Below are 27,976 nucleotides of genomic sequence, written 5' to 3'. Positions count from 1 at the left end.
CGATAATTAGTAAAATGTCGACGAGGTTTAGCAGGTTGGATTACTCGTAGTCATTTTACTTGGGGTTATATTCCCAAACCCGATTAAAATTAGGTCGAGTCGATTTGGGCTCGAAAGTCCAATACAAATTACAGGTGAGCCGTTACTGCGAAATCAACAATACGCTCGACTGCCATCATGGATTGATTCTTGGACATCAAACATACGCCCTTTGATTAAGAAGGTATCTGCACTTCAGCACTTGTCCTCTCGAGTTTAGAATTTAATTAATCTCATATTATCTCTACATTTTCAATTCAATTGCCATTGTTTTGCTTAAAGTTTCAAACTTTATGATCACCATGATACCATGTTGTGCCCTTTTCCATTACTTATGTTTATGTGTTGTGAACTTGTGATTTTACAGTGATTATTGCGTGAGACGGTTTTATACTTTGATGAGACGGTCTTATTGTATAAATAGACAGCTCATTTATTTACAATAAATGATTTTTTTTTTAAATAGAAATAGACCGTCTCACATGTAAGACCGTCTTATTTTATAATTTGTGGTGATTTTAAAGGGGATTAATGTGTTTGGAGAGGCATGCAATATTGCAAGCAATAGTTTTGTTGAGGGGAGGGTCCAAGTAGGAGAAATGAATGAATGAATGACTGATAGTATATTTGTGGGATGTTGGAAATGTTGGTTTATGAGTGATTAAGAATTGAGGATTGGATGGTAATTTGTGATTGATATTTTTTGATAAGGTGTAGCCTTGTAGAAGTGTTTTAGCTGGATTGAAATTGAACTAGGAAGGGCAGTTCTAGGGTAAGGCGTAAGGCGGGTATGTGTGTTAGGGATACTCTTCAATAGAGTGTGACTGAGTGAGAAGGGATGCGGTCAATTCATTGGTTGAAGGTGTTAAGAGTATAAAACCGATCTTGGGACTCCAATCATCAGCTTAAGCTTTTGGTTGAGATGGTTTCGTGACATGGTATCAGAGAACCAATGTTGGGATTCCAACCATCAGCTTAAGCTTTTTTAAGCTTTTGGTTGAGATGGTTTCCTGACAGAAGGATGTTCTAAAGTCCGTCTATTGAGTGACTTCACCTCATCTATTGCAGCAAATTGTTGTCAGCAAAACCCGTCAGCATCAAAATCTAAGATAGTGTTCTTATTGGCAGCATAAAGGCATCTGTTTGCTTCAATTCTGATGTTGAAGACTGTTAAAGACATTTTGCCTCTAGTAGTATCTCTATTGGATCAGATCAATTTTCATCTTTAATTTGGGATTATAAGCAAAACAATCAAGTTTTTTGAGTTCAATCTGTTGGACAGTTTCCTTGAATATCTGCATTGATGGAATAGGTATTAAGTCGAAGGTTAAAACGAGTTATCATAAGTGGTATCATTGTTGCAACTGTTAATTAAAGGTCACTATAGGGTTGAAAATATATTTGGTGATTCGAAGGTGATATTGTGTCATGATATTGGTCCTTCTATGACAAAATTTTGAATGAAAAACCTTCTACTCTTCTAGACCACCTTTCAATGGCAGAGAGGTTTTACGAAAAAATTTGGTGATAAAGGATGCGGGCACTAAACAAGCTGTTAGTTTATCAAGTAGTACATGCATCATGATAGTTATGGTTTAAATAAAAAATTACTTAACAAAAGTATTTTTCTATGGTATATGTTGTGTTCATGCATAATCAGAGTTTTTCCTGTTAATGTTCATCTGTGTGCCATTTTGATATTGGGATGATAAAGCTTACACAGATGTATGACAGTATGACTAAAATTGATTTAGTATGCTTTACTTCCCTTTCTCTAAGTCCTTCCTTAAATCTAGTTTTAGAACGCGATGCCCTCAAATCGATCACATTAATTTGTTCAGTTGCCATCAGATGCCTTCGAGGACGATGTCAATATCAGAGGTACGGAAGATCTTTTAGATAACTTCTTCCAGCTCACTAGGTATTTTCTTCATCTGAGACGCTGACGTCCAATATTGTCTTCTTAAGAACACCTGACATTTAGTTAGCTTAGGGCCTTGAAGAATACTGTATTTATGTGTAACATCTGTTGAACTGAAAGAATGCTGTTGAGTATTGATTAACTAAAGCTTGAGATGAGAGTCTCTCAAAGTCTATAAGACCCCTGTATGTGCAATTTGTACTCTAGTGTGTGTAGCAACACATTTTTTGCGTTTATGTTTGATATTTAGTTTGTTTTTGCAAAGAACGAGTCCTTAATTAGTGCTCCTGAAACAAAGTTCTCATTAAAATTCCATAACTGATCCTTTTCTGGGTATCCTTTTTGCAAAATTTCCTTTACACAATGTTCATTTTACGAAATTTGCAGAAGAATTAATGAGCATTTCCATGTGTGACGTCGTGCTGTGTTGCCTTTCCTGTAAATTAGGTGTCACTCCCCCCTAACTGATCCTTTTTTGGGTATTTTGTGTAGCAAGTAGCAACGAATAGTCGGATCAACTAATTATACAAGTAGAGTACCTTTCGTTGCTACTTGCTACACATAATAGATCCTCCACTGGCACATTACATCCAGACGGCTTATTAGAGAGAATATGATTATTAAGTTTCACTGTAATATCTCGACACAATAGTTAGTGCTAATGCATCTGCAGGTAGCTTGTAGATCATTCTTCAACACTGGTTATTCTCGAGTTTTTGTTCTTTACAGGTTAACTCTTTTGAGGATAGCAGTTTATGTATTACATGTAAGTCGATGTAATTTTTACAGATGAATGACTTGTGATTACGACTGCATATGATACGGATTTTGCTTTCAGTCGGATGTATATAGTGGAGTTCATTTTTGAGGAGGATTATTTTTGTTGACCTTTTTTAGAAGCTTATTAGGATACTGTTCTAATAATACTGAATTTTGAGTATCAATTTTTTTTGTTTTAAGGGGGAAGGAATAATTTTTCCATAATTTTATAGAATTACGTATAATCTTCAACACGGCCCCAAAAACAAAATCTTGTGTGTCCACAAGGGCCTCTGGCTCTCGGTAATGGGCATCTGCTAACTGTGCTGTTGTGTAAATTTGTGCCAGTTCTCGGAGACTTGAAGTAAGCAAAGTGGAGGTTGCTTCTTCAGGTTGGCAGATTCTGTGTAGCAATCTAGCAATCGGAGCTCTGGTTGCAGGTTACTCTCAGTTTATACTGTAATCCTGTATTCATAATGCCATTATGAAATCATGATGTTGTTTCTTATTGGCCTGCAGGCATTTTCAGCATGAATCTTAGATCGTATCTTGAAGAACATTCGGTATGTCTCAATCTATAGCATGGTCGAGTTTGGAATCAAAACGCTACTGATTTAATTGGCAAACGGGTCAGTCTGTTTGGATATGGGTCTTGTTAGCTCTGATTGAGTCATTGACATATGTTCGTGATCTCATTCCTGCAGTCCTGCTTATCGACTTATCTTAATAATATCTCTTTAACCTGTCCAGGAACTGTCACTCAAATTAAAAGTAGAAGATGTCAAATAGATGGCTTTTCATCATGGAATTATTCTGAAGATATGCTCAAAAACAATTCAAGGTCCGGTTTTGAGGTCCCATATAATAGGAAAACTTCGTTTTTGTACCAAATAATACTCAAACCTAGCATTTGGCTAGCAAACTAAAACAAGTGATCGGTTTTGGGCCCTGGAGAACCTTTTGAACATGCTATTAGACGGTTCTGGTTGGAAGTTCATTTTAATTGTCATTGGATGCTTTATGCATAAAATGCAGTGGACATTTACTTTGCACATGATTGAAATAAGGTTACAGTTGAATGTAAATGACCAAATATAGACCAAACTTGAAATAGGCCACTCTGATCTGACCCGACTCGAATGCATTACATTCTTGAACTAATCCAAGCCGATCTAACCGACCCGAATACCCTATTTGGCCATTGTAGTTGCATGTGTCAATGCATGGTGAAGTCTACACTCTACAGTTCCCTTGAACACAGGCTGTAGTCATCCTCCCTCATTTAATTTTTCTGAAGCATTACACATTCACTGCAGACTGCAGACTGCAATAAGTATAGTGGGAAGTTGGTGGTACATGCTCAGGATTCAAAATAACTAAATAAATGTCATTTATTCAGTCATGAAGAGGCATGGTCTTATCTCATTATTGAGACTTAACACACATTTTTCACTACTGTGAGACGGTCCCATTATGTGGATTGTTGTTACGAGTCTACGACTTATACGAATATTGACGTGATACTACTACCAACATATGTTTGACGTAATGTTATCTTCTGAATTGTTGTAGGATACTCGAGAAGGAATGAACTGAACCAAACTGAACTAAACAATTCGTGCACCTGGCTCAACTGGCAAAAGACATCGCTCGCTTTCTCGAGAAGGTATTTGTGTTCGACAAATATAAACGTTTTCAAATTCCGCTTACATGTCAAATAAAAATGTCTTTATCTACTTATTATGAGCATTTCTTAGAAAAATCATGCATTCTAAGGGCATACAATGAAGAAAAATCAGTCTGAATTTCAAGAAAATCCTAATAATTTTCTTATAATCTTGTTGCACCATCATACTATTAAATCCTCGGTCTATCGACATTCGTTAGTCTCCCTTAAGACTGAGATATGTGTTTTATAATTAAAACAGGTCAAGTACAATCCCATTTAGTAATCCTCGATCTGTCGAGATTCAATATTTGACCCGTTTTAACTAAAAAACATATACCTCCGTCTTAAACAAGAATTTTTGGTCAGCATTAGAGAAGAACTGATAAATTAAACAACATAAATCACTCATAATATAGGTCTCTAACAAATAACAAGTCTCTTAAAATTCCACAATTCCACACCACATAAAAATTTCAACTAAAAAAGCAATTAAACACATTCATGCATCAAACTCATCTACTATGGAATAATAATAATAATCAAGGATTATATTAAACAAACTTCTTGAGTTTGCCTTCATTAGCAAGCTTGAAAAGCCTAGCTTGACGAGCAGCGGCTTTTTCCGAGTTAAGCGAAGAAAGGAACCCATCCTTAACTTGTGGAGTAGTGAAGTAGAAGTTCTTGGTAGCCATGGAGTTAAGGTAAGATGCAGCTCCTTCTCTGTAAAGTGATCCATACCCGTCGTTTCGAGGATTGTTTAAGACTTGTTGCAGACTGGTGCTACTTGTTCCTAGTCCTGGTAATGTTGCTACTCCCATTATTCCTCCTAATGTTGCCCACCATCCTAGTGCTCCGAATATCAACGCCGGGTGGCTTCCCCAGTAACTGCACATAACAACGACAACACATGCGAAAAAAATTAGTTATTGGGACTCGTGTACGTGTTTTTGACACTTAGACACTCGAATATGGACTGGTGATATAGGATTCGGGTACTTCATTGTAAGCCAAAAACACGACTTTTTTTAAAAATTTTTTATTTAGATAAGTATATTTTGGCTTAAAATAAGGTGTTGAAGTGTTATAACCTGGTCCACATGCCGAATGTCGGATACGGACACGTGGCAAAATCAGAAGAGTTGGAATAACATAGCTTGTAAACTCTTTCAATCAAGTAAAGCACTTTACATTATTTACTTTTGATTATTACATTTTCCTTAATTTTGTACGTAAAATGAAGAAGGTTGGTAACACAACATTAATACACATTAAATACAAATGGACGATCCATTTATATTTGTATGACACATTAATTACATTATTGACTGTTGCTCATCAATTTTGTACGTAAAATTAATTACACTTGACAAATGACAAACAAGGTTGGTAACACAACATTACTACACATTTAATACGGAGTAATATTTATTCAAATAAAATGACACAACTTTAAACTTAGCAATAAATAATCTAAAGAAAGTATAGGAGTCAAAATAATATAGTCAACCACTTGTCATTTACTAGTGGTCAAATTTTTTACTATTTTCAAGATCAAATGCTTACTTGTCAACTTCATGGTCGAATAAGAATAAGATCGTCTCACCATGTAAGAGAGTCTTTTAATTGATTATTAAAATTACATATTATACTATCAAAATAAATTAGGTATGTAACATACAAAAGGGTTGTTATTATCTGTATAACGGTCTTACACAATAATTACTGAATATCGAACATAAATAAACATGAACATATATAACTTCATGAAGGACATCAAATTTGTGCAATTTGTAAATTTGTAACCTTGAGTTAACCAACATAGATTATTTTACGGATGACTCATGATGAAAATTACGTTCAGAATACAATAAAAAAGTAAATATAAAAAGAAAGGGTGTAGTAAAAAAAGACTTACGTGCATGGGAAAGGAGGGGTGTTAGGATCAAAAGGAGTAGGAGGAGAAATAGGGAAAGTAGGAGGTGTAGGAACAATAGGAGTAATGAAAGGAGGAGAAGGCACCAAAGGTGTACTTGGAGACACCGGGGTTGTTGGAGGATAATAGCTTCCGCCACCGCCGCCAGTTGGTGGTGGTAATGACGGTGTTGTTGGTGTAGGGCATGAACAACCACCACCGCTACCACCACCAATAGGAGGAGATGGTACTAAAGGAGGGTTGTAAGTTCCTCCTCCACCACCACTTGGAGGGGTTGGTGTAGGGCTTGGGTAGTAGCCACCGCTTCCGCCTTTGCTGGGTGGTTTGTGGTGGGACCCATGGTGGTGAGACCCTACAATATAAAATCATTTAAATTGTTAATATAATTAAAAGCATGTTTTATTTCTTAAGTATTTAAGCTAATTAAATATGCATGTATATATGCATATATAATGCATGGAACATTTAGTATTTACTAATATTATTATAATTTTATTATCACTTTTATTAAATACAATTAACAATATTGAATTATTCTTTATTTCTAGTGCATGTGACCAAAAAAAATAAAATACAAGTTAAGGGAAAGTATTTAAAAAAACATCATTTTTGAGGAGTTTTAATGTAATACTTCATCTGACTCAACTGATTGTTGATTGTTTATATTTGATTAAAATACTCCTTGTAAATAAAAGGGTAAACTTTCTGTTGAGTCGGAGGGAGTAAGATCTTTCATTCATGATATAAGTGAAAAAACCATGCAATTTATGTTATACTTTATAAAATATTGTTGTATTAAAAGAATCAATAATTAAGACATATTAAGACATTTTAGTCATGTACAATAAACAAGAAAACAAGAAAACAAGCACTAATGACTAATCTAGAAATTAAAGCAACATAACATCTTAAGAAATAAACACAAAATGAGCTAGACCCCCCAGGTGATATCGACTCTTACTACTACCGTCTTATTACATAATGATGACGCCCTATCATTATCCGAACTAAAAAAACTCATAAGAGATGATTAAGGAAACACACCTGAAGAAGGAGTTGTAACATGTGGGTCAGCAGGAGAAGAGTAGTAGTTCTTTTCATTTCCATAATTATTATTATCAATAATAGTATTAGTAGCTGATAAAACAGGAAGAATTAGCAAATTATTTGATAACATAACCAAAAATACCCATAAAATAGCATTATTTTTAGCAAAAATTTCTCTACTTTTTCCCATTTTTTCTCTCTTTTTTTTTTGAGATAAAATACTAAGGTTTTTGTGGAAAATGTGAGTGAATAAAATGAGGATTTTGAGAGGATTTTTAAAGAGCTAGGGTTTGTAATAATACAGCTGTGTTTGCTAAAGGAAATAAATACATGCAGGTAGAAAAGTAGTTGATGTGTTGTAGGTTGGTTGCATTTACATTTGTCTAATTAAATGTATATGTTTGCTCCTTTTTGTAAGAAATTAGTATTGTTTCTTTTTATGCCAAGGTGTTGCTTGTCTTGGTTTTTATGTGAGTTTTAAATCATTCTATCATTCGGTTTTGTTTAGATTCGAGTAAAGTAGGATTATGTACGATGATTTAACTTTTGTTGAGTCGCTAACCATCGTTTAAGCATAATGAAGTCTCAATGGTTGATATATACGGAGTAGCTCATAATTTCTTAATTAACCGACTGAAATAGCTTGTTTACCGACTAAGAAGGGGTATTCAGTCGGTAATTTACCGACCCTGACGGTAACTAACGTGTTTCCTGTAGTAGTTATTGTGTAGTTTTTTTAAGGATTTATACATAAGACCCTCTTGCTTCACTAGTAATTAAGTAAATAATGTTCATTTACTAATATGTAGTACTGTACAATAGTAGTGTTAAGATGTAAACTATTGTACTACGAGAGAGTTTAATGGATACAATATACATATGTATAATTGTGTGCATATATATATTTCAATTAACTTCAGTGGTTTAGTGGTAAAAATAGTCACCCACCTTTGAGGCTGCTTGAGTTCGAGCCCCAGCAAATGCATTTTTTACGATTCGCCACTTAGTATAGGTCGTTTATTTTAATCAATAGATCTTCTGAGAGATCTCTTAATAACGTTCTTTCTCTAAAGTTTTTATGTATTTTAATCTAGTTGGAAATTTAGCCAACCATATACATAATGGGAGATTAATACATTGTCCTTGCCATGCAGTGTCTTTAATACTAGGAGTTATACGTTAGTACGGTATAACCATTACGCCATTGAATTATTATTTTTCAAGCTGAATCAGTTCCTCAATTGAAATATCTATACGACTGGATTTGTTGCTGAGAACAAGTATTGAGACCGTCTTAAGTTTACACATATATACAATTTTTTTTTTTTTTTTTTTTTGGCAGCTGTGAAAAAGAGTTTTACATTATATTGGTACGGCTAACTAAACCATACCTATAAACTACAACATAAAACACAATATAACTACTAATAACATAAACTAGAGGATGGTAACAATTGCATCGGTAAACGTCGTGTTGATGGCGTATGACGGAAGTCGGAACACGCTCTTCAAACTCAAAATCCACCTCAATCTCTAATGGATGAGCAACGCTAGCCAAAGGAAAACACCCATCTTTACTTGTTTTGATTGATGTAGCTTCAGAGAAATACCTGCAACAAGACCCAAAAAAGAGTCTCGGAGATTCATCTCCTTGGCTTTGAAAATCTTCCTTAGAAAACCAACGAGCTTCCACATACTCATTTTTACTCGTCTTAATCAAATCAGCTTCAGAGAAATACCTACAACAAGACCCAAGAAAGCGTCTCGGAGATTCATCTCCTTGGCTGTGATACACCTTATCTGGAAACCAACCAGCCCCTTGACCCAACGAGAGAAAACAAAGTGCACTTACGCCACAAGAACGTAGAAAGAAAAGGCGGAAAACAGACCACAAAAATCTGTCTCCAGAGGAGAGTAATCTCCTACACTTTGTAACACAAACCCCGCTGACCAGAACCGCATAACGAAGAAAAGCGAGTAAATAGGTGGTAACTAAAGGAGGAAACGGCTTGAAATTCCCCCTAATCAAAACCATCTCTGCAGACCGCAGAGAGTTAAGCTCAACACATACCCAATGCAAAGTACCAGTCGTCCTAATTAACCCGTGGGAAAGAGGACAGGACACCCCAAACCACCGGGAGTTTATTAAATAAAAAAGCAGAAAAACAATAAACAAGGACGAAGGAGCCACATGGAGATGAGGACAGGACACCCCAGATATCCATGAAGAAGCCAGCAATCTGGAGAAGGCTATTATTCGGAAAAACAAGAAAAACAATAAACAAGGACGAAGCATTAAACAAACTGGAGACCACCGCATCCTAGCCAACCCACAAACACTGCCCGAATTCCGACACCACCCTACCAGGAACATCTCAAACAAAAGCCCCAACAACCATGACCGCACTCCGACCGAAGAAAGCGACTGACACAACGGACACTGCGCAAAAGGCCCAGCCAATTCAGCAAGACACCAAGACACCAACAAAGACACCCTTTAATCCAAACGAGGCCCCCCAGGACCACCAGCACACATGCAAACAGACCGACCAAGAGAACAACGGAAACAGACACTAGTGACACGGGAAAAGGGACCGATAAGTGGGGAAAGGGGCGAGGGGAAGGGGAACACCATATCGGTCCAAAACCACACACCACTAAGAACACAGTGAAACAACAAGATGAGCTATGCTCATCGACACGATCAGACCAGAAAGAGGAAGAAGCCATACCAGGGGTGGGGGAAGGGGCGAGGGAAAGGGGGAACACCCCTGGGAAGCATGCGAGACCACCGGTGACAGGACAGAGAATCGGTTGGACGGGATCTGAGACAAGACATTGAACACCAAAGAGACGGCCGGAGACACACCCGAGAGCACACCGAGAGCCGCCGACAAACCAGGAAGGAGTGAGATCAGGCTAAAAAGAGACAGCCAAGAACGAGATGAGACCTTGGATCACCGGAGACAGGCGGGGTGATCCCATCTCCGGTGATAGAGTAGGGGAAGACGGAGGGGCAGTGTGTGGGAAGTGGAGGCGGCGGCTCAAAATAAATTAGGGTTTTTGTTGTTTTTAGAGAGAAGGGAGAGGAAACTTTAGAGAGAGAAGTTTACATATATATACACTTGTGTGTCACGGTTTTTCATTTTAATATTGTTGTAAAATCGTTTTGTTTTTGTTTTTTTTTTTTTTTTTTTTTTTTTACAGACCTTCTGATAAGTTTATAACATCCTCTTTTATGTTAGGTGGTTTAGTAAATACTCCTACTAAAGTTATAATGGGCTAATGGCTATCGTGGTGGATTCAGGGGTGCTAACACGGACGCCGATTAACCCTCCATGAACAATTTAAATCTACAACAATATTTTTAGTTTGTTTTCCGTTATTTTCTTGTATGCTTTATTTCATTAGTGATTAACCTTCTTGAAAAATTTCGCTAATTAACGACAAAATATCATGCTAGGATTTTAAGTTAGTGGGGGCGAAAGTTTTGAGCGGGGGTAAAAGGTTAATATTATAAGGGGGGCTCGAAAAAATTCGAAAATTTTAACAAATTTTTTTGAAATTTTCCAACTTCAACGGGAGTGACCGCTGCTGCTAACTCCAGTTCATAGACTATACATCTGAGGTAGTACCTCTTATTGTTTATTTTCTGAGTTTTATTTTAAAGTTTTTGAGTTCTACTTTAGTATAAAGTTTTTGAGCACATTTACTAAAACATTACACTAAAAAAATATAATATTGCTCAAAAACTATCTTTATAAATGGTAATATGCTCAGAAAAAATGTATATATGCTCAAAAATTATAAGGTATGACTGTATGAGGTACTACCTCAGATGTATAATCCTTTTTCTCTGCTAACTCCACCTCGCTCCACCACTGCGACAAATTATCGCCCCGTCACTGAATGACTGTAACCTTTAAACTAATTCAAAGACTAGAGATGACTTTTTTGAGTACTTGGCAAATAAACAAGTGTACATTTAGTAAAAATAAAATAAAATGATAAAGATCAAAATGAAGTCGAATAACCCTACACCTTAACATGATGAAGTATAAAGTCTTCCCTGCAAATAACTTTGACAGGGTATGTAGTTACATCCAAATTCTGGCACTTATTCATTTTGGTATCAAAGTACTCCCACCGTTCTAGTCATTTATTTACCTTTGGTCAAAGACATCACCAAAATAGAGTTAAACAATTGACTGAGACATCAAAATGCTGAAATAGATAAACAAATTACCGGAACAGAGTGAGTATATAATCTCTCCTTTAAATCTAGGTCATATATGTTTAAATCAATGTCATAAAATCAGTCTGGTTGGGGCGTTTGATTTGAAAAGAGGATTATCATTTCAAAAATAAGGTAATAATGAGCTACGTGCAATGATTCGAGATTATACGACATTGTCAAATACGGAGTAACAATGTGTTCTGTCTTTTGAAATGTTGAGAATTCAATTATGTACCTAGTCAACCAAGAACATGGCAAACTTATATAGAATGAATAGGTCATGTAAATTAGGTAGAAGAGAAAAGACAATTTACAATACGAATATAAAATTAATTTCTCGATAATAAATATAAATATACATCGGATAGTGATAGGGCGCCACCGGGTGACGCCCAAACTGGGTGCCACCCTCTCACAACAATTCTTTATTGAAGGGGTCCCCACTCACCTCATGTGAGAGGGTGGCGCCCAAATTGGGTGTCACCCGGTGGCGCCCTTTCATTTTCCATATCCATATAGGAATTCCTTATTTATATTATAATGTTCCGAGTAAAAATCCAAAATCCTTAAGCAAATTCATTCACATAAACTAATTAACCAGCCAAATTCATATGGCTGATGAACCATTAATCCGCCGTGTCGAGACTTTAAACCTCGGAGACGACACAAACACACCACGACCCGGCTTCCTCGATCTGAGATCCCCAAGGCGCGTATCAACTTTCAACTTTAACAACAATGACAAAACTCTGGCTCTCATTACAAAGGACATTCTAACGCCTCGGACCGTAACAACCGTAACACAAGAAAAGATCGCAAAATATGTTATCAACTTCCACCGGTCAAGTTCCGCACCCGCCTTATACACGGAAGAAAAAGGGCTCATCCATCGAGACTCATTCGCTCCTAATCGACGTCGACTCACGGCCCCACAACTCATCTTGGTAGCTTTGTTAGGCTTATTGGTATACATAATTGTTGGAATTACCGTCTTTTCTTTCGCTAATGAAAGTTTCAACGGCCGAAAAACAAATAAGTTGATCGACGCCATTTATTTCACCATTGTAACTCTTTCGACGATAGGATATGGTGACATTGTTCCGGCGACAACCTTTACTAAACTCTTCACTTGCATATTCATTCTGGTAGGGTTCGCTTTTGTCGATACTTTGCTGAACGCGCTCGTTACTTATGTTCTTGACCTGCAAGAAGGGGTTTTACTTGGTGCAGTAGATCAGAATCAGTTTATAAAGATGATTGAAACTTATGTTTTCGACAAAAAAAAGAAACGGATGAGGATTCGGACTAAAATGAGCTTGGCGTTAGGTGTTGTTACCCTTTCCCTTGTTATCGGAACAGTTACGCTGCATTTTATGGAAGATATGAGTTGGGTAGATAGTTTTTATCTGTCTGTTACATCTGTTACGACAGTTGGGTATGGTGATTATGCTTTTGAGACTGCGGCTGGACGATGCTTTGCTATTGTCTGGCTTCTTATTAGTACATTGGCAGTTGCGCGTGCTCTGATGTATCTCGTCGAGTACAGGATTCAAAAGCGGAATCAGAGAATGGCTAATCTTGTTCTTCAAAAGAAGTTGACTCTTGGGGATTTCGTTGCTGCAGATTTGGACCATGACGGATCTATCAGGTAACTTCTTATTTCTCTGTAGGTCTCCTGTAAGTACTACAAGTAAAAACTATTCGGGCGACTACAAAGGGCGATCACAGACAGTCGCTTAATACCAGTCGCGAGCCTTAGTCGCCTAATAGAAATCGGGCGACTGAAGAAGTAGTCGCCTTTTGCAACATATGGCGATTGAAATCCGCCGCCAAAAATGGCGACGGAGGAGGAAGATAGTCGCCAAATTGGCGACTGAATTCTGACTCCAATTACTTTCGTCAGTCGTCAATTTGGCGACTGATGGCAGTCGCCCGAGTTTTATATCAGTCGCCAATTTGACGACTATTACCAGCTGTCGCCTTTTTTAGTCGCCCGATTAGTGTTTTCTTGTAGTGAAGACGGTTTAACAAAAACTGATTGTCAGAAACTCAGAACAACCGGATAACCGATGTTCATTTCGTCTCAATCTGAAAACAGTACTTTGTTGTTGCAGTAAAGCGGAGTATGTCGTGTACAAGCTACGAGAGATGGGGAAAATAGACGAGAAAGACATAGTAGAAATCTGCGAGCAGTTTGAAACTACGGAGAGTCCAGACCACGATAAGATTACTGTCGCCGATCTCATGGAAGCTGGTACAGAATCAAAGAGCACAAAGTTGGACGGAATCAAAGAGCACGAAGATAGATAGCTGCCAGCAGCGATGATGATACCTCACATATTTAACTGCTAACGACTTCAAGTGTTCCTGTATCGCTTCAACATGCCTACCCTTAAGCCCATAACTGAATAAGAGTGAGCTTTTTTCCGATTAATTGTGATGTAATTATCTGATAACTTTAGGACCATGTAAATATATGATCACTATATATTGAAATTTTTGTGATTCTTTTCGACACAATTTGGAGCTCAGTATTATAATTACCAATCCCGACTGAAATAGAATGACAGCAACTGACGACAATATAAATAACGACCCGTGTTCCTTAAGGGCTCCTGCAAATAAGCTTTACTCGAAAAGAAAAGCAAAACAACCAGGTTGTTTCTAATTTTACTCGAAACAAAAAATGACGTTCGCAATTCCGAAAGAGAGCAAATTTGTCGAAAAATCCTGAATACCATTCCATGACGGAGCTTCGACACTATCGAATAATATGTCTGAATTTCTCTTTTGGTACAAAATACAACAACAACAACAACATCAGAGCCTTAATCCCAAAATGATTTGGGGTCGGCTGACATGAATCATCTTTTCGAACCGTCCATGGGTGCACGCACGCCTCAAAATGCGAATAAAAAAGGGAAGATGAAAAACAAAAAGGAAGAACGAAAATGTAATTGAAAGTCAAGGTGAACTTAGGGGTTTTAAAATCGAATTCCGTCTTTCTTTTATAAAAACTTAAAATTTAAATCGAGAGAAAAGATTAAAACGATTTTTAAAAACCGAAATAGAGTGAAGGATCCGGAATGAACCAGATGAAATCTATAAGGAAGTGGTTGGTGAAAAAGTGTAATAAAGGAGAGAAAAATAAATAAATTAATTTCTTTAAATTAAATAAAAAAACACTAAATATGTCAAAAAACATCAAATACTAAAAATCCACATGTATCCTTTCCCTCCATTTTGCCCTCTCCGTCACCATACTCTCCTCAAGCCCCAGAACTCTCATATCGTGCTCTATCACTCTCAACCATGTCTGTCTCGGTCTTCCTCTACCTCTAGGGACCTTTTCTGTTCTCCAAGTCTCCACCTCCTGGCGGTGCGTCCATAGGTCTCCTTCTCACGTGGCCAAACCATCTTAGTCGGTTTTCCATCATCTTGTCCTCTATTGGCGCCACTTTTACCTTTTCCCTAATCACCTCATTCCTTAACCGATCTTTCCTTGTATGTCCGCACATCCACCTCAACATGCGCATCTCCGCCACACTCATCTTTTGAATGTGACAATGCTTCACGGCCCAACACTCGGAGCCATAAAGTAGGGCAGGCCTAATTGCCGTGCGATAAAATTTTCCCTTTAATCTTTGGGGCATATCTTTATCGCATAGAAACCCTGAAGCACTCTTCCATTTCAACCATCCCGCTTTAATTCTGTGAGCCACATCTCCGTCTAACTCCCCATCTTTTTGAATAATAGATCCTAGATATCTGAAGAAATCTGAACCCTCAACAACATTCCCATCGAAAATAATACTCCTTGCCTCTGTCGATCTCAACCCCGCCACCTTAGTGAACTGACACCTCAAATACTCGGTCTTATTCTGCTCGGCTGAACCCACGAGTCTCTAAAGTCTGCCTCCACAATTCCAACTTTCTCTCCACCCCGTCTTTTGTCTCATCAATCAACACAATATCATCAGCAAACATCATACACCAAAGGATGTCGTCCTGAATATCCCTTGTCAACTCATCCATAACTATAGCAAAGAGAAAAGGACTAAGTGCGGAACCTTGATGCACCCCGATGGTAATAGGAAATTCTTCCGTTCTCCCAACATTAGTGCGAACACTTGCACTAGCCCCCTCATACATGTCCTTTATGAGGTCAATATATTTTCGCGACACACCCTTTCTCGCCAAAGCCCACCAAAGTACTTCTCTTGGTACCCTATCATATGCCTTTTCCACGTCAATAAAAACCATATGTAAGTCCTTCTTCTTGTCCCGATGGTATTCCATCAACTGTCTCATGATAAAAATCGCATCCATAGTCGATCTCCCGGGCATAAATCCAAATTGGTTTTCCGAGATGTCTACACATCTCCTAAGCCTTTGCTCGATTACCCGCTCCCATAACTTCATCGTATGACTCATAAGTTTAATTCCCCGATAATTGGAACACTCTTGAACATCACCTTTGTTCTTGTACAAAGGGACAAGAGTGCTTCTCCTCCAAGCCGATGGCATCTTGTTGCTCCTCCAAATCATGTTGAAGAGCATGGTTACCCATTCGATCCCTTTCTCCCCAAAGCACCTCCAAACTTCTATGGGTATACCATCCGGTCCCTCTGCTTTCTTTGACCCCATCTTCCTTAACGCCTTTCTAACTTCACTCTTTTGTATTCTACGCACAAATTCCCGATTAATCATGCTTGGTGTTACCTCTACATCCCCAAAACCTTGTTCCCGATGTCCATTGAATAAATTATCAAAGTAAGAACTCCATCTAGCCTTTATTTCGGTATCCGAACGAGAACCTTGTCGTCCATATCTTTCACACACCAAACTCTCCCAATATCTCTCGTCTTTCGGTCTCTTATCCGAGCGGTTTATAGATATCCTTCTCTCCTTCTCTCGTGTCCAACCCGGCATACACTTCTTGGTTAACTTTTGCCCTCGCATCTCGTACGGCCTTTTTAGCGGCTCGTCTAGCCTCCTTGTACTTTTCAAAGTTCTCATCACTCATGCATTTCCCAGAACCTTATAACATTCACGTTTAGTCTTTATCGCTTGTCTCACCACATCGTTCCACCAAGATGTGTCCTTACTTGATGGTCTATTCCCTTTAGATTCCCCTAACACCTCTCTCGCCAAATCCTTTACAACATGCTCCAATTTATCCCACGTTGCATCAATATCTTTCTCCTCGCAATCCGACCAAATATCGCTACTTCCAACCTTATCCAAAAACGCTTGTTGGTTTCCCCCTTGTAGCTTCCACCACTTGATCCGTGCCTCACCGATTATCTTTCTCTTCCTCAAGTCTCTCTTACTCCGAAAATCAAGAACCACTAGTCTATGTTGTGTTGCGGCACTTTCCCCGGGTATGACCTTGCAATCGGTGTACTCTTTCCTCCACACATTCCTTACCAAAAGGAAGTTAATTTGACTAGCATTACCTCCACTTCTATAAGTCACCAAATGAGAATGTCTTTTCTCGAACCAAGTGTTCATTATACCCAAGTCATATGCCAAAGCAAAATCCAATATGTCACTTCCTGCTTCATTTCTCTCCCCGAACCCAAAACCTCCATGAATGTTCTCAAAGCCAACTCGACTAGTACCCACATGCCCATTGAGGTCACCACCAATGATCAGTTTCTCTCCAATAGGGACTCGTTCTACAACCTCTTCCAAATCTTCCCAGAAGGCTCGTCGAACAGAAGCATCCAAACCTACTTGAGGTGCGTAAGCACTTATAACCGTCACCACCTCATCCCCGACTACAAGCTTAATGCTCATAATCCTATCACTCTTTCTCGATACTTCTACCACATCATCAATGTAATCTTTATCAATGACAATACCCAATCCATTACGACTTTTGTCTTTACCCGTGTACCAAAGCTTATAACCCCAATGCGCTATCACCCTTGCTTTATCTCCGACCCACTTTGTCTCTTGTAGACACATTATATGCACTCTCCTCCTTTTCATAACCTCCCCTACCTCAGCTAATCTCCCTGTCAAAGAGCCAACATTCCAAGTACCAAAACGTAACCTACTACCCTTCCTAAAGTCATGTCCTGATTTCTTTACCCGCCTGTGAGTGTTTTCGGGCATTCGCTGCCGGTCCCAAGCCCGGATAAAAATTCACCATCACCGTCATCGTCACCGTCAACTATGCAACTATGAACTATCCTCACCTGTATATTCAATTCCAACCAGGTCTCATTGAATTCACCATCACCGTCATCGTCACCGTCACCATCACCGCCACCAACAAATAAATAATACAAAAAAAGGGAAATTAAAAATCACAAAAAGACACCTGTGTTAGCCGGCCATGTACAAAAATAAAAATCAATTTTTGATAATAACTCACAAATCACTCAATTCATCAATTCAAATCGCTTATATTATTAAATTAAACAACAGAACATTTTGCTTAGGACAGAACTATCCGTCTAAAATTAAAAACGGATCAAATAACATAAATAATGTTATGACGGAATATCAATCTATGGTAACATGCCAGTTTGCACAATTATTCAACATACAACTGTATATTAGTATAATATAATTTCGCCATTAAAATACACAATAATTAAATATTATCAAAACCCCATTAAACTTCTTCAACAATCTCACAATCTCACCCCATAAAATTGCCCCAGGAAGACCCTGTATTTTGTTTGTCGCAAATTGTCGTGCACACCAAGTGTTTGATAAATTGCCCCAGGGAGACCCTGTATTTTGTTTGTCGCAAATTGTCGTGCACACCAAGTGTTTGATAAATTGCCCCAAGGAGACCCTGTATTTTGTTTGTCGCAAATTGTCGTGCACACCAAGTGTTTGATAAATTTCCCCAGGGAGACCCTGTATTTTGTTTGTCGCAACAGGAAGACCCTGTATTTTGTTTGTCGCAAATTGTCGTGCACACCAAGTGCTTGATAAATTGTCCCAGAGAGACCCCGTATTTTGTTTGTCGCAAATTGTCGTGCACACCAAGTGTTTGATAAATTGCCCCAGAGAGACCCCGTATTTTGTTTGTCGCAAATTGTCGTGCATACCAAGTGCTTGATAAATTGTCCCAGAGAGACCCTGTATTTTGTTTGTCGCAACAGGGAGACCCTGTATTTTGTTTGTCGCAAATTTTGTTTGACTTTAGGTGTTGTCACCCTTTCCCTTGTGATCGGAACAGTTACCGTGCATTTCATGGAAGACATGAGTTGGGTAGATAGTTTTTACCTATCTGTGATATCAGTTATGAGAGTTAGTTACGGAGATCATGCTTTTGAGACAGCGGCTGGACGATGCTTTGCGATTGTTTTGCTTCTTATTATCATATTAGTAGTTGCTCGGGCTCTAATGTATTTTGTCGAGTACAGGGTTCAAAAGCGGAATCAGAGAATCGCAAATCTGGTTCTTCAAAGAAAGTTCACTCTTGCAGATTTCATGGCTGCAGATTTGGACAATGACGGATCTATCAGGTAACTTTTATTTCTCAGTAGGTCTTCTGTAAGACGGTTTAAGCTTAAGACTTAGACTTGAACAATACTTTGTTGTTGCAGTAAAGCCGAGTATGTCGTGTACAAGCTAAAAGAGATGGGGAAAATAGACCAGAAAGACATAATAGAAATCTGCCAACAGTTTGAAACTATGAAGAATCCAGAGCACGATAAGATTACTGTCGCTGATCTCATGGAAGGTGGGACGGAATCAAACAGCGCGAAGCCAGGTAGCTTCTAGCAGTGATGATGAGCTTCTTGTATCGCTTCAACAGTTCAAGAGACTAAGCTCATAATCGAATACCAATGAGCTTCTTCTCGATTAATTGTGATGTAATCATTTTACGATTATACTATCCAAAAACGCTTAACCGTTCTCAGATCTTGCGATTTTATTATGGTTGTAGAATCTCTGTTCGTTTGAAAATTTGTAGAATCTGAATCTCGTGTAAGGTGTAGAAATATGTTCATTAACACAAAATTTATTTATCATCAATAATTTATGAATAAATATGTATTTTGATCCTCAAATTTAAGTTTTTACCAAATAAAAACTATAATTAGTTAGTTTGTACGATCTTACGATCCTATGATCAGATTCTGCCGATTCGATCCCTCCAGGACTAAGGTTTTGTCATTCTTTTTGACACAATGGACTTCAGCATTATAATCACCAATCCAGACAGAATGGACAGCAGCAACAACCACCACAACCCGTGTTCCTTAGTGGCTCCCGTAAATTAGCTTTACTGAAAAATAATGCACAATACCCGGGTTGTTTCTAATTGTACTTAAAACAAAGGATCTTAGCAATTGCCGACACAAGGTCACCAGTTAAATAGTCAACGGCTATGCATCGTCGACAAATACGTACATTATGTCGTCGACCTTATTGTACACCTATGCAGTTGTCTTTTATCTCTCCTTTGAATAAGTCCGTCATACAGTCATACCATTATGTATCTCCAAAACCCGACCAATTATAATAAAACAACGACTACAGCTTCAAATACGGCATCATCGAGTCATCGATAACCGTAGTAGTTTACTTTTTCCACATTCATACCTTTTATTATGTATATCACAAATTCTCCCTTATGACGGAGGGTATCCGTCGCAAACTTGCGACGGATACCATATCGTCTCACAAAAAACCCATAAGAGTGAGAGACAAATCACATGGGGTGGGTGCCCACCTTGTCCCCTCTACCCATTTCCACTCACATAATACCCGTCGCAATATCCGACCTGTCGTAAGGGAGACCTACTGTATGTATATATGCATGAATTTATTGTTGGTTGTATTTGATTTACAAATTTGAAGTAGTTTTATAATGGTTTAGGAACAACTAAGAATTTGAGTATGAGAGTTGGAATTTAGCATGGAGAAAAAAAATCACAATTTCAACAAGTAAACCATATAACAAGGACCCAAACTATCACCAAATGTTGCTTTAAGGACCTCAACTATTATTATGAAGCTTTAAGGACCTCTCCACATATTTTAGACCAAAATGCCCTTATGTTTAATCTAATTTCTAAATACTTTATTGGTTATAGTTGGAACGTCTAAATATTGATACTCGTGTTTTGTAATGGTTAACGTAATCAACGGAAACATAGTTTCAATTATAAGGCGCCAACTAGAAGTGAACATGGGTTGAGTCGGGTTGAGTTGGGACGGACTTAGCCAATAAAATAAGCCCCCATATGAGTGTTGTGCTGGATAGGGATACGCAAATGGGCCTTGATGGGCCCAAGTGCAATCCTTGTGGGTTTCGACAAGCTTTTAGGTTTTTTTCGGTCTACGAGGAGTCTTGACCATTACACAAAGGCTATTGCTAACCAAATGTGTTTGGTGTGGTGGTTGCTCACCTCATCCCTTAACCATGAGGTCAGGGGTTCGATCCCTGCCAATGAGAATGAAGCAAACTTTTTGGCCAGCCGTTTACCTCTTCGTGAGAGCACGCGCGGCGAGGGGATTATACACTGTTGTCGACGGTGGACACCCCGGTTTACACCAAAAACAAAGGCTATTGCTGAATTAAAACTAGCTAAATAGGAGTAACTCATTTAATTGATTATCGACATTAATGTTGCGCAAAACAATATTTTATAACTTAACTATTGTGTATAAATTTGCAGATGCTACTATGCTATAGTATGAAACATTTTTTGAACTCGGGACAATTAAGTATACAAGTTAGTGAAATGTTCCCAAAAGATTAAAAATAAAAATAAAAAAATCCATTGAATCTCTATATTGAGCTGGGTTGGCTCAAAATCCGGGTTAAATTATAGGGCCGTACACAAACCTAAAATAAAGACTCAGACCTTCTCGGGCCAGGCCATGGTCGTTTTGGGCTATTAACAATAGGCGTGATTTTGACGAAAAATAAAAATTTAAATGAGAATTTATAAAAGGAAAAATTTAATGGAAGGACGGGTGTAATTTTAAGAAATACTTTATTAGAAAACAGAAAAAAAAATCTAAATATCGTTAAATATTTGTAAATATTATAGATATGATAAGGAATTTTGTACCGACGGCTTAAAGTAACTCGGAAAATAGATTAGTCGATGATTTCAAGTTTTGTTACGTTTTTTTTCGTTTTTAAAATATCTACGAATGATAAATAAAGATAAGGGTATTTTGGTCCAAAACATGTGTTGAGGTCCTTAAAGCTACATAAAAATAGTTAAGGTCTTTAAAGCTATATAAGACCATCCCCAAGCAGTGGTCGCGCTAATTAGGTCGCGACCCGATTTTACTCTTAATCCCACGTTATTAACCTTGACCCATTTTTACCTCCCAAGCAGAAGGTCGCGACCTAGGTCATCAACCCAATCATTTTTCACCTTCCAACCCTTTTTGTTTTGTTTAAGACCAATGATAATTTGACACCTATTGGGTCAGCAATTGACCTAATAAGGTCAAGAGCAACCAAAGAGGTCACAAATTGACCTTATAAGGTCAAGAGCAACCAAAAGGTCACCCTAATCTTATGCTTAATTGTTGGTTAAGGCGACCGAACAAGGTCGCGACCTCCCTTGTGACCTTGCTTGAGGATGGTCTAAAAGAATACTTTGGGTCCTTGTAGTGGACTTTACTCCAATTTCAACCCTTAGCCTCGGAAAATCCACAATCAAGCCTAGGTTTAGACGTAAATCTCCCACGGACATGCCTAGGCGTAGATTGTAGGCCTTCTCTGGCTCAACCTAGGCACATGCGTGGACGATCATTCATTACTATAGTAATTAGTTAGCACAAATTTTCATTATAAATGGGAGATAGTTATAGACGGGTTAAATATTCACCTATTTAATCATAAGACAGGCAACAAGTTGTATGTTGGGGCCCAAAAATATCACCATCTTAAGCATATTTGACCTATCTTTTATTTTAGACGAATATATCCGTTTATATTAAGACTAATTGATTAGTTATTTGTTACCATAAACCGACAATAATTATCAACTACTCTATCTTGTTTATCTAGTTAAATGAAATTAATTCTCTTCAAAACCGTAGATTCATATATGGAAAATATAGTAACACAAAATCTCATTTGTGACGGCGATATCCGTACAAGTTTGTGACGGATACCATTTTCTTTCATAAAATATCCATGAGAAGTAAGTGGGAAAGCACATAGGGGTGCCTCACCTTATCCCCTCTCCTTTTTTGTGAGAGGTCACAAGTTTATGACGAAATTAGCCCGTCATAAGCAAGACACTTTGATATAGTAAAGCATAGAAGGTATACTGATTTCATTTTGATGTTGGATATATACATGGTGGTTGACACTCCGTCGACCGCTAAAGACAAATGCTAAACTTGGATAACGATAGAATCACGAATCGTTTTCCTTAAAGAGTATTTCGACCCTTACATTTGCCTCGGGTTGCACGAAATCTCTTGTAGGATAAGACTATCGATTCCCTCTCGTTCTAGGCAAATAGAATCGAGAGAATACAAATGGAGTTTTGTAATTTGTTTGTTCTTTCGAAGTTGAAAAGTTTCTGACTTTTCTCATGATTTTCGTCATGCACACTCGTGTATATATATACACATTATCGTGCACAAAATAATAAGTTACTTCCCAATAGGTACCTTTTGGGACAAATATGAAACAATGCAACACGGTTTATAGCAATTAATTGCAAAAACCCGATAAACATCACTCACCCTGATCGGGGTTAGCGTCCTCAATCGGGGACGTGGTTTTCCACTTTTACGTAAACAAAATTTTGGAAATTTCCTCTAGATAACAATAGCCCCGATCGGGGTTAGTCAATTTTCCATATTTTTGCTACGATTTCTTCGACTAATTTGCATTATAACTAATTTTTACAATGGTCAAACTTGCTACGATTTTTGGCCAAATTCCAATTGCATTCAAATGACATCGTGATTAACTTAAATCACCAACATTTGATGACCTTCACTCCATCAAAACTTTGTACTAGTTTTTATTCCGAAACAAAACGAATTTGGGAAAATATCCTGAATACCATTCAATGAACAAGTCTCGATACTAACGAATAACAAGGTTTAGGATGAAACTACAAAATATAACTTACCAAAATACAACATCAACAACTAATCACAACTAATTATAATCACGAACTATGCAACTATACAAGAAGTCTATTAAGCGAAGATCAGGATTATCAATCATCATAGATAATCCTTATCCTCGCCAATAAGAACATTTCTAATGATTGGTAAAAAGGACATGTTTGTAATTTTAAGAAGTTGCAAACTAGTAGCTCAACCATTGAAATTATTCATATAGACTAACTTTGCTCAAATAATCCAAACTAACCCTCCCCTTCCCATATTAATCCATACTATTGTTTAACTCAGAAAAAACCATACTATTACTTCATTTATCTTGCATTGAACTCTTGGAAGGGAAACTTGTAAAGCGTTTCAATTATCAGTTGAAAGTAAAAACAAAATAAAACAAAACATCATCCCCCAAAATTTAATTTTGTCCTTCAATCTCTGATTGTTGAACGAATTGATATCGAGTAGGAGCTTCAGTCGTCATGGGAAATGTGATGAGTTTCCTAATTTTATTTACTTTTTCGTTCTTATTGAGTTATTTCTTCTCTCATTCAAGCGCAGTACACTAAATTGCTCATCAACCCACTAATCACAAAAAGTTACCAACTTTGATTTTTTTTTCCTATTGAACGATTGAATCTTTAATTTATAACTCAAATTTTCTGATCATAATCAATATAAAAACAGTATAAAACATAAAAAAATCCAGTGAAAAAAATTCAAATTTTTGTATCCACCTGATAAAAAGGGTATAATTTCAAAGAATCTAGGATTTTTAAAGCTTGAAATTCCAGTAAATTGTATAATCAATTAAATTTACACAAATTAAGAAAATTTAAATTGGGTATTGATGATTTTTAGATGGGTATTTTGATGGAACATGGAGAAAAAAGAAGGGTATTGACGTATTGTATGGACAAAATTGATGAGCTAGAAAGGCGGATATTGGGAGAACGGATTGTTAAATTTATTAATCAGTTTGTTAATGATAGCTACACCATTACTTACTAGTGCTCCTTTGAAATGGTATTGGAGAGAGATTGAAGGATAAAATTAGAGACAAAATGGAGAAGAAAGAATGGAGAAGAAAGAAGAACGGTACAACTGTACAAGTAATGAAGAAGGAAGAAGAAATAGAAAAGAAGGGGCCCACACCCTCATGACCGGAAGGGAAACCTGTTATAACAAGTCAAATATAGGACGAGTTCAATGCGAGATAAATGAAGTAATAGTTTGGATTTTTCTGAGTTAAACAATAGGATGGATTAATATGAGAAGAGGCGGGTTAGTTTGGATTATTCCCATGAAATAACCCTAATTTTAAACTAGTAGCTCCATAGAGCTATTTGCTCAAATGGACCCATAAAAGAAATATGACCAATAGGAAAATAATAATTCAATTAATAAAGATTTAATTTTAATTGAAAATTTGGATATTGAATAAATAAATAGAAAAATGTGTTAAGTGGGTCCAATCAAGCTACTCGTAAATTGGCTAAATCATTGAAGTATATTGTACGGAGTAGCTTAAAATTATTAGTATAACTTACAAAAATGAGGTGACAAAGATAAATTAGTAGCACTAGCAAGTACTTCCTCTGTTCCATATGATAGTTTACGTTTGCTTTATGCACGTATGCCAATGTTTGTTTTATTTTGTTCATATCTTTAGTTACATATCATTAAAAATTATAAAAATTTGATATTCATAATGCACTCGTTAAGACGATTTAAAAAAAATCTCACATGACTATCTTTTATGTTATACATTAGAAGTTGTATGGAAAATTCTTCTCACTTATGAATAGTGCCCAAAAAGCAAACGTAAACAATTCAATGAAACGGAAGAAGTAGCAACTAATTATCATTGAAGATGCTCTAAATTCAAATACTTCCTTCTCATAAAAGTTACCGTCACCGGTAAAATTATGGTCGGCCATAATTTTTTACTAACAAAATAATCCGAAACTGGAATAAAATAACAAAAATATGGTCGGCCAAGTAAAAAAACAAAACAAAATCAATTTTTGATAGTGACTCACAAATCAGTCATTTTATTCAATTAAATTAACAATCAAGTAGCAAAATTAAGTACGGAACAGATTCCAGTTGCACAATTATTCACCACACAAACTAATATAATATAATTTCACCATTAAAATACATAATCCACAACCCCATGAAACTTCTTCTACAATCCCACCATCTTTCCCTATAAAATTATGTTTCGTTTTACTCATAATCTTGCAGTTATCAGAAAATTATTTATAATCATTTACTTTTTATATGGTCTTTTTGTCCCAACTTTATCTAGATTCATCTAAGTTTTATTTTTCTTGCATACCAAGTGTTTGATTAATTGTCCCGGAGAAAACCCGTATTTTGTTTGTCACAAATTGTCGTGCACACAAAGTGTTTGATAAACTGCCACAGAGAAAGACACTTTTTTTTGTCGTAGATTTTAGTGCACACCAAGTGTTTGATAAATTGCCCCAAAGAAAACCCGGGTTTTATTTGTCGCAAATTGTCGTGCACACCAACTGTTTGATAAATTGCCTGAAAGAAAAAAACCCTTTTTGTGTCATAGTTTTTTTTTTGTGTACACCAACTGTTTGATAAATTGCCTGAAAGAAAAAAAAAAAAAATCCCTTTTTGTGTCGTATTTTTGTTGTGCACACCAAGTGTTTGATAAATTGCAAAGAAAAAACCCTGTTCGTGTCGTAGTTTTTTTGTGCACACCAACTGTTTGATAAATTGCCTCAAAGAAAAAAAACCCTGTTCGTGTCGTAGTTTTTAGTGCACACCAAGGGTTTGCTAAATTGCCGCAAAGAGAACCATTCTTTCAAAAGAGGATAAAGATGCCGACGTTGGGGGTGCCGTTGTGTTGTCAGTGTGGGACCCACAACAAGATGGGGTGTAAGGTGGTAGGGCCGACGGTGGGTTTTGTATGTTTTGTGGTGACGGCGGTGTTCGAGTGGCCGATTGGGATAATTGTGTATCCGTTTAAGCATAGGAAGGGTCGTCGGATTATGAATCATCCTTCAAATGTTGTTTTTCCTAAAGTCAGCGATGCTATACCCTTCTGATGGATCACCAATTCTGGTTTAAGACGGTTTTAACTTATACCCGATTAAAATAGAGGTTTGATGTTTTAAGTAAGACCAAGTGATGATTTTTTTTTTTTTTTTTTTTTTTTTTTTTTTTGAAGTTTGAGTTTGCTAGTTTTTGACTTGTAGTTGTAACTTGTAACTTGATCATGTAAAATAAGGTTTATACTAATGTATGTTTTTATCTCTTGATAATGATAATGAGTATTTGCTGGTATATGTATTATTTGCGTAAGATCGTTGTACAGTATACGTGAAAGTTGCTTTTGTAATGAACGTCGCTTGCGCATTTCAACGAACAAAGTGCATAACTATCAGTTTCTTCGTTTCATTTGATTTTTACGAAACTTTCTTATATAATTTGAAAGATATATACAATCAATTGAACAGATCAAGTATGAGGATGGTGGATGTCGACGGTCTTATTTTAAGATTTTGTGTTTTGTATATCTGTATGATTTTGTGTAGGTTTATCGATCTTCATAATGACGAATAGTGTCTCTCACATGATAAGGCAGTGGGAGGCAGTTTAAAGTGGGAAATGGAGCATTTACATGGATAGTGAAACTGCGTATATTGTGAGAGAAGCACTATCCGTCTTCAGCTTGTGACGGATAGTGTCCGTCTTCAATGAAAATTTGTGATCTTGCCATGGTTAGGATTAGGGGTGTTCATTCGCGGTTCGGTTCACCGAACCTCTAATTTAATTCGGTTTGCACACGGTTCGGTTTGGCAAAACTCCGAACCTAAACCACACCGTTAGAAACGGTTATAAACGATTATTAGCGGTTCGGTTACCGGTTAACCGATAATCGTTTTATATTACTTTTTTTTTTTTCAGTTTTCGTTAACTTTTTCTAATAGTTTAATTAAATTTTCATTATATATTATACCCAACAATAAAGTTAATAAGCTAAACTTTAGCATTAATCAATTTAAGAAATTTTAAATTTGGATACACTAAGAAAATTAAACGAAAAACATTTTTTATATAATATTTTAATTTTTGCTTACTTTTTTGTGAAACAGTTGATTCATAGCGATTAACCTGATTATCTAAAATTGCGAACCTTAACCGAACCTTTTTCATAATAAAGTTAACCGTTCGGTTCAACGAACCGCTTTGTCGAAACGGTTCGGTTAATCGAACCTTAAAAAAGGACGATTTTTCGGTTTTACA

General features: G+C 37.0%; 3 protein-coding genes and 1 long non-coding RNA gene across 8 annotated transcripts; 3 read left to right on the top strand and 1 right to left on the bottom strand.

Annotated features, from left to right (window-relative positions):
- Nucleotides 1-85: 85 nt before the first annotated feature.
- Nucleotides 86-4,901, top strand: LOC141610793 (uncharacterized). Of its 5 annotated transcripts, none has more exons than XR_012528407.1 (6): nt 86-223; nt 1,881-1,960; nt 2,690-2,726; nt 3,068-3,159; nt 3,239-3,560; nt 4,292-4,901. It is a non-coding gene; the product is annotated as an uncharacterized LOC141610793 (long non-coding RNA). The 5 variants fall into 5 exon arrangements; XR_012528408.1 differs by having other exon boundaries at nt 1,881-2,726; nt 3,239-3,282; nt 3,470-3,560; XR_012528406.1 differs by having other exon boundaries at nt 1,881-2,726; nt 3,239-3,348; nt 3,470-3,560.
- Nucleotides 4,776-7,660, bottom strand: LOC141610792 (uncharacterized). The gene is made up of 3 exons (XM_074429052.1): nt 7,366-7,660; nt 6,304-6,673; nt 4,776-5,273 (listed from the first exon to the last, which is right to left on the bottom strand). Exons 1-3 carry the CDS (start codon nt 7,556-7,558, stop codon nt 4,940-4,942), a joined length of 897 nt encoding a protein of 298 aa, XP_074285153.1. The 5' UTR covers nt 7,559-7,660; the 3' UTR covers nt 4,776-4,939.
- Nucleotides 7,661-12,216: 4,556 nt separating this feature from the next.
- Nucleotides 12,217-19,459, top strand: LOC141612806 (two-pore potassium channel 3-like). The gene is made up of 2 exons (XM_074431557.1): nt 12,217-13,253; nt 19,180-19,459. The coding sequence occupies exons 1-2, from the start codon at nt 12,217-12,219 to the stop codon at nt 19,355-19,357; spliced, it is 1,215 nt and encodes a 404-aa protein (XP_074287658.1). The 3' UTR covers nt 19,358-19,459.
- A 6,221-nt stretch (nt 19,460-25,680) lies between these two features.
- LOC141612661 (uncharacterized) lies at nt 25,681-26,832 on the top strand. Its single transcript, XM_074431468.1, has one exon. It carries the CDS (start codon nt 26,548-26,550, stop codon nt 26,773-26,775), a length of 228 nt encoding a protein of 75 aa, XP_074287569.1. The 5' UTR covers nt 25,681-26,547; the 3' UTR covers nt 26,776-26,832.
- The last annotated feature ends 1,144 nt before the right edge of the window (nt 26,833-27,976 follow it).

This window comes from Silene latifolia, chromosome 11 (genome assembly GCF_048544455.1).
Source record: "Silene latifolia isolate original U9 population chromosome 11, ASM4854445v1, whole genome shotgun sequence".
Taxonomy (NCBI): domain Eukaryota; kingdom Viridiplantae; phylum Streptophyta; class Magnoliopsida; order Caryophyllales; family Caryophyllaceae; genus Silene; species Silene latifolia.
The sequence above is the reverse complement of the archived record's forward strand: the minus strand, read 5'-3'. Positions and strand labels throughout refer to the sequence as shown.